Source organism: Tursiops truncatus, chromosome X, assembly GCF_011762595.2.
Source record: "Tursiops truncatus isolate mTurTru1 chromosome X, mTurTru1.mat.Y, whole genome shotgun sequence".
NCBI lineage: Eukaryota > Metazoa > Chordata > Mammalia > Artiodactyla > Delphinidae > Tursiops > Tursiops truncatus.
The window spans coordinates 100,964,457-100,977,218 of NC_047055.1; the positions used below are offsets into that span (position 1 = coordinate 100,964,457).

The window sequence follows — 12,762 nt, forward strand, 5'->3', positions numbered from 1 at the left end:
TATCGTGATTACTGTAGCTTTGTAGTATAGTCTGAAGTCAGGGAGCCTGATTCCTCCAGCTCCGTTTTTCGTTCCCAAGATTGCTTTGGCTATTCGGGGTCTTTTGTGTTTCCATACAAATTGTGAAATTTTTTGTTCTAGTTCTCTGAAAAATGCCAGTGGTAGTTTGATAGGGATTGCGTTGAATCTGTAGATTGCTTTGGGTAGTAGAGTCCTTTTCACAATGTTGATTCTTCCAATCCAAGAACATGGTATATCTCTCTATCTATTTGTATCATCTTTAATTTCTTTCATCAGTGTCTTATAATTTTCTGCATACAGGTCTTTTGTCTCCTGAGGTAGGTTTATTCCTAGATATTTTATTCTTTTTGTTGCAGTGGTAAATGGGAGTGTTTTCTTGATTTCACTTCCAGATTTTTCATCATTAATGTATAGGAATGCAAGAGATTTCTGTGCATTAATTTTGTATCGTGCTACTTTACCAAATTCATTGATTAGCTCTAGTAGATTTCTGGTAGCATCTTTAGGATTCTCTATGTATAGTATCATGTAATCTGCATACAGTGACACCTTACTTATTCTTTTCCGACTTGGATTCCTTTTTTTTGTTTTTTGTTTTTTTGCGGTACGCGGGCCTCTCACTGCTGTGGCCTCTCCCGTTGCAGAGCAACAGGCTCCGGACGTGCAGGCCCATCGGCCATGGCTCATGGGCATAGCCACTCCACAGCATGTGAGATCTTCCCGGACCGGGGCACGAACCCGTGTCCCCTGCATCGGCAGGTAGACTCTCAACCACTGCGCCACCAGGGAAGCCCTTGGATTCCTTTTATTTCCTTTTCTTCTCTGACTGCTGTGGCTAAAACTTCAAAACCTATGTTGAATCAGAGTGGTGAGAGTGGGCAACCTTGTCTTGTTCCTGATCTTAGTGGAAATGCTTTCAGTTTTTCACCATTGAGGACGATGTTGGCTGTGGGTTTGTCATATATGGCCTTTATTATGTTGAGGAAAGTTCCCTCTATGCCTACTTTCTGCAGGGCTTTTATCGTAAATGGGTGTTGATTTTTTTCAAAAGCTTTCTCTGCATCTCTTGAGATGATCATATGGTTTTTCTCCTTCAGTTTGTTAATGTGGTGTATCACGTTGATTGATTTGCATATATTGAAGAATCATTGAATTCCTGGAATAAACCCCACTTGATCATGGTGTATGATCCTTTTAATGTGCTGTTGGATTCTGTTTGCTAGTATTTTGTGGAGGATTTCTGCATCTATGTTCATCAGTGATATTGGCCTGTAGTTTTCTTTCTTTGTGACATCCTTTTGGTATCAAGGTGATGGTGGCCTCATAGAATGAGTTTGAGAGTGTTCCTCCCTCTGCTATATTTTGGAAGAGTTTGAGAAGGACCAGACTGTAATGTTGATGAAGTTATTTTTTATTTAAAAAAGTAAATCACTGAGTCTTGAATTTATTCATGTAATAAAATATTTCGTTAATGATTTGTAATTATGGACATATTAGATGCTCAAAATGACTAGTTGCATTTTCAATGATCTACAAAGAAAAGGTAAAAAATATGTTTTATTTTTAGAAGTTTTAAAAATGGAAATGGCAAAATCGCACACTCACTGTTCTATCAAAATATTTCATTTGTGATATACATTTCTTTCACAGGAAGTTTGGGCATGTTGGCATGAGTTATTGTCATACTTGGAGAAGGCAAACAAGTGGCTAAATGAAGTAGAATTTAAACTTAAGGCCACTGAAAATATTCCTGGTGGAGCTGAGGAAATCTCTGAGGTGCTAGATGTAAGTTGTGAATTAATATAATTGTGATAATTTATATGCATTATTGAAAGATGTCAAGAATCAAATAGAAAATAAATTCAAAGAAAACCAGGCAGAGTGTATAGTTGCTATTCCTTCCCCAGCACTTGGGATGAAACCTTTGATTCCTCTCTGAACCTTCCAGTGTTAAGATTTTAAAGAGAATTTAAATAACCTCTTAGAGAGGACATATGCCTTTTGCCATATCACTATGTTCTATGTTTACATTTTTCTTTACCTGCTTAAATCTACTACAGACCTGCAAAGACAGTTTGAATGCACAGTTTTGCTCCATTGGAGTAGAGATAAACAGGATGATAATGTAAAACATTATTTCCAGTTTAAAAGCTACCTTCACTGAGTTGGAACATATTTTTAATTATTTAAAATCATAAATTTATACCTTACAGAATGTTTCAAAGTATTAAATAGGCATGCTTTGATATTGGAAATGTATCTTTAAAATGTTCATACATTTTAGTACATAGAGAATTTTAGTACATTTTCAAGTTTTATTTTGGAGATATTTAAAAAGTAAAATTTGAAGGAGTTTGCATGTATAAGCTTTGATTTATGTGAATTTCTGACAATCATTTATGTCCTATGCATTTTATTGTACTTTTGGATAATCCTTTATATGTAATGAATATGTAGTTTTAGCCTATGTATTGTGTGTAGAGCCACTTGTAGTGCAGCCCCTTTGTAAATCTGCTAAAATAAGGTACATAAATTAATCACAATGTGAAGAAAATGTGAAATGTTTTTGAGTGAATAGAATTGGAATCCTGGGACATTGCAGCAGAAACCTGGGCATGATTATATCCAACTTCCTTACTTTTGCAAGAGAATTGTAAAACTTGAAGAGGTATCAAAGAACAATGAGAGAGGCCTCAAATAGACTATAATTATGTCCCTGTCCTATTCAGAGATGTTCAGTGACCAAACATTCGTTGTGAACTAACAGTGTGAAGCATCTTCCAAAAAAGATGAAACAAACTTGCAAAGTTATACCGCATGAGTAAAAGGGTCATGGCCAGAACAAAGGATGTGATCATGCACTTATCCTACTAAATGAACAGATTGAAGGACCTCATCCTTGTTTTTATTGTCTCCCAGTCCAAATATGGCTACTTTACCTGTAAGCCGTATATGTGTGAAAAAGTGTGAAGGCCAGAGGGATTTCTTCTAAAGTACTGTGGCTTTTTTTTTTCATGTGAGAAGGGAAACTCTGTTCTTGAATTTCTACCTATGTACATTGTCAGAATCATGTCACTTGGCCATCACCAGCTATAAGAGAAGTTGGGAAATTGAGTGTCTTACCTTCCAGGTTTTATAGTAGAGAGCCTCAGAGAAGAAGGTGGCCGTGAATCATTTTTTATGTACCCCATTCCATAGTCCTGCCACAAGCCCATGAAGATTGACATGGAGCAACATCATAGTTTTGAAATAACAATGATCTTTCATGTTTTGTTATCCCAATTAAATATTGCTTTAAGTTGCTTATAACTTAATTATATGTGAATCAGAAGATACTGAGCATTTTGGGTTAGTTCAATGGATTTAGAAAAAGAAGTGAAATAGTAATTATTGCAAATGTATTTCAGTCACTTGAAAATTTGATGCAACATTCAGAGGATAACCCAAATCAGATTCGCATATTGGCACAGACCCTAACAGATGGCGGAGTCATGGATGAACTGATCAATGAGGAACTCGAGACATTTAATTCTCGTTGGAGAGAGCTACATGAAGAGGTATGACAAGAAGAGTGAAAAAATCTCTTTAAACTAATTTGCATGAAGACTAGCAAATACCTTTATGCCTCTCAGTCAAAATGAGGAATAATTTAAATATTAGCTCAGCTTCCAGGTTGTAGAAACTTTCAAGTTCTAGACATGGATGAAATATTTATATGTGTATCATATCATTTTTATCTTACTAAAACTTTATAAAGTATGGGTTTTAATAGGAAACCTGAGACAGACCAAGTACAGTAACTCGCTCAAATCTTCACATGAGTAAATAGTTAATCTGGTGTTCAAAATAGGATCTTATCTGACCACAGTTCTTTTCCATATGCAAGATTAACTAATATGTGTAGGTATCGTCACCTCTCTCTCTCTCTTTCTCTGTTCAAACATGTACACACATGTTTGTTATGGTCATATATAATCTGTTAATAATACATGTGATTTTATTAGTGCCCAAGATATTGGATATTGTTTATTGTTCCCAAATAATATGAGTTTGTATTTATATATAACAGAGGGGTTTTCATATTTAAAAATTAATACATATGGTGTGAATTTTTCAAATCAAAATTGAAAAAAATAACATATTTTTATGAATCCAACAATATTTTGCATACAGTCTCCTAAATCAAGAATGGATTATTTGTCAAGAAGGAAAAAAAAATTCATAATGAGGTTTACTTTCGTATCTGATTGCTAAGTGCATCTATAACATGTGAGACACTGAAGGTTTGGTAATAAGTCAGAAAAAGTATCTGTACTTCACTACTTATAGTCATTGATTAGTTAAGCAAAAAATTATTCATTTCTTAGTGTGTTCCAGGACATGAAAACAAATAATATCCTTATAAGATGCAAAATGTTGGGTTAAAAGTTATGACAGAGGATTAGAGAACATAGAAAAGGACACAGACTTGTGTGGGTCAGCAGTGAAAGGTATTTGGGGTAACTTTCCTAGAGAAGATTTGTTGTAAACTACATTTTTAAATTAGAATAGGAGACAGCCAAATGGGCAAGAGTAAGAGGGTGATTCCAGGCAGGCAGCCACCAGCAGCTACAGAAAATTGGAAGTATTTGGTTTTGCTAAAACACAGAATGCAAATGGGAGTCTGGTTGAAGGTGAGCCTGAACAAATAAGCATGAGTGAGATTGCTAAGGGAGATCTATGCTTCACAAAAAGCCTGCTGTAGAGCCATGCACTTAGGGAACCACTGAAGGGTTTAACTTATAAGGGGGAAGGAGAAGAGAGGTGCCACCATCAGATTACGTTACCTCTGTGGAGACTGGACAGTGGGGTGGGGGGTCTAAGAGACAGGGAGACTGAAGGCAATGAGACCAAGTAAGAAGCGATACTTTTAGCTCAGTTGAAGGCAAGGCCGTTGGTGATAGATACAGAGCAAATGCAAAATTCAGAAGAGTATCTGGGTTTCTGACTCAGGTGACTGAGTATCAGATATTTTTCAGAAACAACTTTGAGAAAGTAAGAAAAAACAAGTTTGGAGGTGAAAGATCCCATGTCATTTTTTACCCGCATTGAGCCAGACATGTCTAAGTTTGATATTAATCAAAAGCAACCCGAGTGAAGGAAGGACAAGTGAGTGCATGGGGAGAATGGAGAATGAAATGTTGGAAGTCTGATAAAGGATGCTTTTATGAGTGAGTTTCCATTGGGAGTTACTGAGCTCAGTCCCACTGGGAACTTTAAAGAAATCAGGTAGAACACCAGTGTCATAGAGCTCACTTAGAATTGTCCCGCTGGGCTAATGGAAGCTGGAACATTTGTCCACCAATTTTCCTCCCTTTGTGTTTGAGGATTGCCCTTGGGTGCATAAAATCCCAGTACTTCTGGGCGTCCTAGAGCAGTAAAATTGAGAAATGTGGGGGCTTAAGGTGGGAATCTAGCAGTGCGTGCACATACTGGCCACCAAAGCTTCAAGTGAACTTAGAGGTTCTGAGGCTAAGAGGTTATGTGGCTGGGCAGCAACAGGATCTGCTGCAGTACTTACGGAGAACCCAGGTGGAGATATTCCCTAATCCAGTAAGAGAGAGTTACACAGCCCTAAAGTTAAAGAGAGTGATTCAGACTAGTTACACAGATGGGGAATTTGTCAGGCTACGTGCTAATTAAAACTGCAGAGTTCCTGAGGTCATCCCAAATAAGCCAAAAGAAAAAGAATCAGACAGAATTTCAGAGTTATACCCCATATCAAGTTTTCGGCTGAGGAAACAGTGTCTACAAAGGAGATGAGAAGAAATGATCAGAGGTAAGAGGAGACGCAAGTTAAAACCAGGGTGCTTAGCAGGTAGCAGTTTATAAAGAGGAGTCATGAAAAACTATCAAGTATGGGTGGAGAAGCCCAGTAAGATGAAGACAGAATTGGGCAAAAAGGATGTCACTTGTGACCTTTCCTAGAGCAGTTTTGATGGAGTTTTCCTGAGGATAGAGAGACTCTGGTGACAGTGCGATACAGAAGATATTAGAGAAAAGGACGGGGAAGGCAAGTGTGCACGATCCTTGTGAGGAGCTTGGCTGTGAAGGCAAAGAAAGGTCCTAAGGAGGGATGGTAGCTATGACGGTATGCAGGGAACCTTTTGTTATTTACATGGGGGAGAAGTTTGATCATGTTTATATACTGGAAAGAAAGAAGTCCTGATTAGCAGAGACTCCAGACAATCCTTAATCCTGCACTACCTTTGTTTAGTAGTCTAATCATACTTTCTCCATATCAATATAAGGGACTACGGACTGGAAATAGGCGATTCTAAACAGTCCTTTAGCCCTTGACCCTATCACACTGTTACTGGACTTGGGCAGAAGTAGGTATTCCGAGGTGGCAACTAGGTCAGAGGTCATTTACATTTGGATTTTGATATAGAATTGGAATGTGCTTGTATTTGTATTTGAATTTTAGTGTCAGGTTAGAAATTAGTGTTCAATCAAAAAAGAAAGTCAAAAGGCACACTGTAAAACTGATTTTGGCTAAGCTGTGAAGAGGCCCAAATTTTAATCATTAACCATGTTCAGTGTTTGTCTATTCTGTCCTTAGGAGTAGACCAGTCTCTAATCCTGATCTTGGCATCAGCCTCATTTATGTAATGCTCTTGCAAACCTTTAGCAACACAAAAAACTACTTATGTCTTTACATTTCAAAGGTCTCTGTTGTGGAACCTGGTATTTCCCCCAAATAGATAATTCAACTCAACAAGAAACCTTGATTGAACGCTTATTTTGCTGTATCCAAACTGAGTTTTAAAGCATTGAAATTTGAATCAGAAAATCTTGGGTTGGAATAGCCCTTGGTATTAATCAGGGTCAGACAGGTAACAGAAAACAGGTTACACAGTAACTTGAACAGGGAACGTTTAATACAAATAAGTATTAAGTAATTACTGGGAATTAATTTTTAAGAGGAAATAGAAGAGAACTCCAAAGAATTCCCTAGAACCAAGGGATAGTACGCAGGGAAGGAACTGACTTGGAAAGTGAGGGGCTCTGCCCAAGGCTGGGATTCAAACCTGTTTGGAAAGAGTATGTCTCCAGAGCATGAGATGACAAAGAAGTTCGCTGGGTTGACCCAAACCAGAGCTAGTATGTAGTCAGTGGGCTGAAGCTTGTGTGAAGGGAATCTTGGAGTGGGATGATGACAAAATTCATGGGGAGGTAACCTGTGGGGGCTGCTATTGAATTTTCTAGGAAGCTAGAGGGGATTGCCTGTTGGACTCACTGGGAAGCTAGCTACAGTAGGGGCCACTGAATTTAGGGAAACCAGCTTGGGCTCCAGAAAGCTGCCCATGGATTTGGCACCCAGGTTGGACTTGGCACTGGAGCACCCACTGAACTTGTCAGAAGGCACCTGTAGAGGGTGCTGCTAAAATTTATTTGGGGTGGGGTGGGGAACAGATGAGGTGAACTCCACCAGGCATCCCACAGGCCAACCCAGAGCCACGGTAGCAAGAAGTAAAAACACACTGAACAGAGAAAACTTTACCTCCCCCAGTGCCACTCCAGCACCCTTTATTGACAAAGCTTAGCATCCTGCCAGATGGCAAAGAGAGAAATATTCCAGTATCACCAACATGAATGTTAAAAGACAATAAATACATCCATCTACAACCCATTGGCTCTGTACCCTTGGGAAATACTTTCAAGCTTCCATTTCCTCATCTGCGATGACAGATCCTATTTCATAAGATTCCTCTGAACAATATATAAAATACTGCCGGGAAAGTGCTTTTATTTTTACTAGGTTGTATGCTGTAGTATCTACCCTCAAAGCAGTGTATGTGTGTGTGTGCGTGCATGCGTGTGTGCTACCAGGGCAGGGATAGACAAACATATACATATATTCCAATGTGAAAAACAATGAAATGTACACACCTCCATTATTTAAATAAAATTCAGAAGACTGACAAAAGGACTTTTATCATTCCATAGGTCTTAAAATTGGAAGGAATTTTTCATTCTACTTCAGTAATCAATTAAACAGAACGCTATAGTAACAATAAATAAACTTGAAACCACTATTAGCCCTGGCTATGCTTATATAAGATATCTAGCCAATAATAACCTGAGAGTAATGTGGCAATGTAAATAAAGCATATTTGGTGCTTTAGAGCTTTGATGAAAACCACATCATGTTAGAGATAATATCCTTCTCAAATTCTGTTCTGCTAGTCTTTAGTATGCCAATGTGACTTTAAAAATAAGATGTTGAGTTCAAAGGATGAGTAGACAGGGTTTTCCTAGTTCTCAGGGTATAATCTGAGTACTTTGATCAATTCCAGACTATCTAGGTAATAGAGAAATATCTAGTACTTTGTTAGCTAAATCAGTCATTTGGATGTTCCCACTGAATATTCAGTTGAAAAGACTAGTGTTTTGATGCAATGCAGATGCAGCCTTGGGATAATTATCTAAGAGTCTGGGGAAATAAAATAATTACAGTAACAGAGTTTTAAAATTGATTTCCTTTTTAAAAAAATCTGTGTTGTATATTGGATTGTTATAGTCAAAAATTCTGAATTTTTTTAAGCCATAAATTTCTTGATTTTTTTTTTTTTTGGCTAAAGAAAAACAGTTTTTCCATTAATAAACAAGTGCCCTTTATCTTGAATATAAGCCTTAGCCCATTTTCTTCTTGATTAAAATGCCTATATCAAAGGTTTGTTTTTTTTTTTTTTTTTTTTTAATTGCCTAACTGATGTTTCCTGTAGGGGCAATTATGCAGAACAAAGGTAACATTCAGTTGCCTGTTAGATCAATCAAACAGCCAGAGATTTTATTGCCTATGAATATTTAAAAGAGATTTGCTAGATCCTGTTCCTAATTTCAGAGTGTGAGTTTGCATTCAGATAAGTGATAAATTATTTCCATTCCTTGAAAAGGCATCTTTCACTCTTCATAATCATATGGCACTACATTTTCTACTCACAGTAATGATTTGAGAGATGGTTAGCAAACCAGGAAACAGCTCCAAAAACTGTACCAAATAATCTAATTTTTCCAACTTATTACAGAGTAACCAAGCTACAGACGATTTGTTAGCGATACAGCAAAATGTATAATAATAGCAAGAATAGTATAATTGTTACAAAGGCCCAGGCACTGCTCCAAGTGTCTGACATGCATTTTCTCATTTGTTCTCACAGCAGCCTTATGTTTTAAGGACTTCTATTGTACATTCCTATTTTATAGAAATGGATAGGGTATCAAAGGCCACAAAGCTAGTATGCTTAGACCCAAGTCTCTGCTCTTGGAGCCTGGGCACATACTGGTTGACCATGCTGCCTTCAATCTCAGTGATCTTTTCCTTATATTAAAAATAGAAGCTGCTTGGTAAGAAGTGAATATTGCAAGTAACTAGTTTCCCAATTTCTAAGGAAAGCTTACAGTATGAGTTTAAAAATATTAGGGATGACTATTTTTATAAAAAGCATTTTAGAGTTTTAAATATTAAAATCACATGTATTTAGAAGTCCAAAGCCTTTACCAGTTCTCTTGATTAGTGATTATTTCATCTTTCTTGTGTATTGTTAATGCCCCCATTTCTGGTCTTCTCAAAGTCATGTATAAGTTTTTTCACGTGACATTAAATAGCAGACAGTAAAAGGGAAGAAGCAAAATCTAAATTGGTTGATTCTGTTTAGTAGTAACGCTCATGATAGGCAGCTTGAGGGACTCATTAATTGCTCCAGTAATTAGAACTTTGAATTGGTCACTGAGTGTCACATCTACCTTAGCATAGATAGGGAAGAATAGACAAATATTGACTGAAGGAAAACTGTAAAGTAATCCAGGAAAACAAGTGACTGTATATCAGTCTTGAGGTCAGAATTATTGGAAAGCCATTTATCTATAAAAGAATATCTTTATGATTTTGTCAGTGTGTTTACTTCTTAGAAAATATCAATGTATAATATAAATAGTAAAAGCTACAATTTACTGAGTGCATTTTTATGTCAGTCCTTGTGCTAAGCAATTATAAACAGTGTTAAACTTAATCCCCACATTATTTTTATGAGGTAGATTTGATTAACTCCACATATGTTGAGAAGGGGCTGACTTCCATTCCCAAGGATGAGGCAGACTCAGTTTTCTAAAATGCCCTCTTCAAAGCACCAAGATGCTGGGAAATTTCCAACAAATACAGTTTTAAATGTTTTCTCTCTTGCAAGGAAGTGGGTAAACCTTTCAAGGCCAGGACAAAAAAAAAATGCGGATGAAACTAAAGTCATAGAACTAATACAACTGTGAGCACTGACCCTTGTATTGCCTTAGTGCTAAAAGCTAATGCTAGAAACCCAGAGTTTGGTTAACTTAAGCCATTTGATACAGTAGAAATCTGAGCCTCAGGCTCAAGCAAATGGGGGGAGGTGAACAGAGATTCTATGTAAAACAAGGGTTATATCTTCAGTACCATGATGGACGGGGGTATTCTGTCTGTGAAACGTCCCAATATAAAAATATGTCTATCTCTCTTCCCACTCTAAGTATAAAATTAAAAGTAAGAATAATTATAATCATCTCATCTGAAAATGTGTAACCGTAGGCCTGTTCTTGTGAGAGTTGCTTATTTGAGTGTTTATTACCAGTAAGAGTCAAGGTATCCCTAAGACAAGAGATTAAGTTAAAGTAGCTCCAGGTTGGTAGCACCCTACCACTAGTGAGAGGTGAATCCAAATTCTTAGAAAGAAAAGCACCTTAGTATTCTCACAGACTAAATTTTGTGAAATTTGAGCTCACAATAAACCCCACAAGCACAAGAAAACAAGCCATCATGAAGCAAAGTAATCACATGCAACACAGAGTGAATTTAGATCACCTCCTCTACAATTTCAGGTACTAGAATTGCCAGGTAATTAATATAAGTAGGTGAAATGTTAAAGAAATGAGAGTGTGAATCAAATGAAGAAATAAGACGCTAAAAGTTGATGAGGAAGATTTGAAAAACAGATCAAAATATGAGTACTAAAATTAAAATTATCACTCTAAAAATTGGAAAAAAATAATGGCTGTGTTCAGTGTATATTAAACAGTTGAAAAAAATGAGTTATGAGGAAATTGAAATGTAAGGAATGTGGTACCAAAACCTAAGGAGGTAGACAGTATGAACAGGAAGGCAAAATATATATTGGGAGTAGGTTGTGAATGTCTAACTTATGTCTAATGGGAGACTCTGAGGCAAGAATAAAGAAAATGGATAGGCGGGAATATGTGAAGGATACTGAGGAATAACTTGCAGAGCCAACCTACTTAACCAGGAAGCACAATATATAACAGGCAGCATAAATAAATAGAAATCCACTCTTAGACATTTCACAATGCAACTGCAGAATTCCAAAAACAAAGATAAATTTACATTAGCACCAGAGAGGAGAGACAGATCATTTTTGAAGGAATGAAACTTAGACTGACATTAGACTTTTTAACTACAACAAAAGAATCAGAAAAAAAATTGGAAAAATGTTTTCAAGATATTGAGAAAAAATTACCACCATCCCAGAGCTCTGAACCTAGCAAAATTGCAAGGGCAAATTAGACATTTTCAGAGAAACAGAAATTGAGATTTTTATCTCAGCAAATCCTTTCTAAAGCAAAGAAATTCCAAAAGGAAGATCTGAGATGCCCTGAGATAAAGAGACACAAGAGAGATAATTCTTCCAGATACGTGAGGATACAGCAAGAAGGAGGCCATTTGCAAACTAGAAAGAGGGCCTTCACCAGACACTGAATCTGCAGATACCTTGATCTTGAACTTCTCAGCCTCTAGAACTGTGAGAAATAAATGTATGCTGTTTAAGCCCCCTGATCTATGATATTTTGTTATAGAAGCCCAAGCTGATTAAGACAGGCTGAAAAATATGGCTAGAAAATATTCTTACTAAAATTTGACAAAAATGGTACAAGAAGGAAAGATGTACATATGGCCAAAGGCACATGAATAAATGCTCAACATTGCTAATCATCAGAGAAATGCAAATCAAAACAACAATGAAATATTACCTCACACCTGTCAAAATAGCTGTCATCAAAATGTATACAAATAACAAATGTTGGTGAGGATGTGAAGGAAAGGGCACCCTAGTACACTGTAGGTGGGTTTGTAAATTGGTGCAGCCACTATGGAAAACAGTATGAGGTTCCTAAAAAAACTAAAAATAGAACTACCATATGATCCAGCAATTCCACTCCTTGGTATACATCTGAAAAAAACAAAAACATTAACTTGAAGAGATACATGCACCCCAGTCTTCATAGCAGCATTATTTACAATAGCCAAGTTATGGAAGCAGCCCAAGTGTCCATCAACAAAGAAGGAATACAAAAAATATGTATTTATGTATGTATATGTGTGTGTGTGTGTGTACACACACACAATGGAATATTACACATTAAAAAAGAATCGAATTCTGCCATTTCCAACAATGTGGATGGACCTAGAGAGTATTATGCTTAGTGAAATAACTAAGATAAAGACAATTAATCTATGTTGTTACGTATGTGTTTGTCTCAGGAATCTAAAAAATAAAATGAACAAATATATATAACAAAAAGGAAACAGATTCACAGGTATAGAGAGCAAACTAGTGGTTACCAGTGAGGAGAGGGAAAGGGGAGGGGTGATAGAAGGGTATGGGGTTAAGAGATACAAACTACTATGTATAAAATAAATAAGAAACAAGGATA

The 12,762-nt window shown here is 36.7% G+C and overlaps 1 protein-coding gene across 1 annotated transcript in view; it reads left to right on the forward strand.

The window, feature by feature from the left end:
* The window catches only part of LOC141277574 (dystrophin-like), a 119,465-nt gene that overhangs the window by 22,029 nt on the left and 84,674 nt on the right, over nt 1–12,762 (forward strand). Inside the window, exons 4-5 of the mRNA XM_073798898.1 lie at nt 1,672–1,806; nt 3,429–3,578. Coding sequence (XP_073654999.1) covers nt 1,672–1,806; nt 3,429–3,578 — 285 coding nt within the window. The remainder of the gene's footprint in view (nt 1–1,671; nt 1,807–3,428; nt 3,579–12,762) is intronic.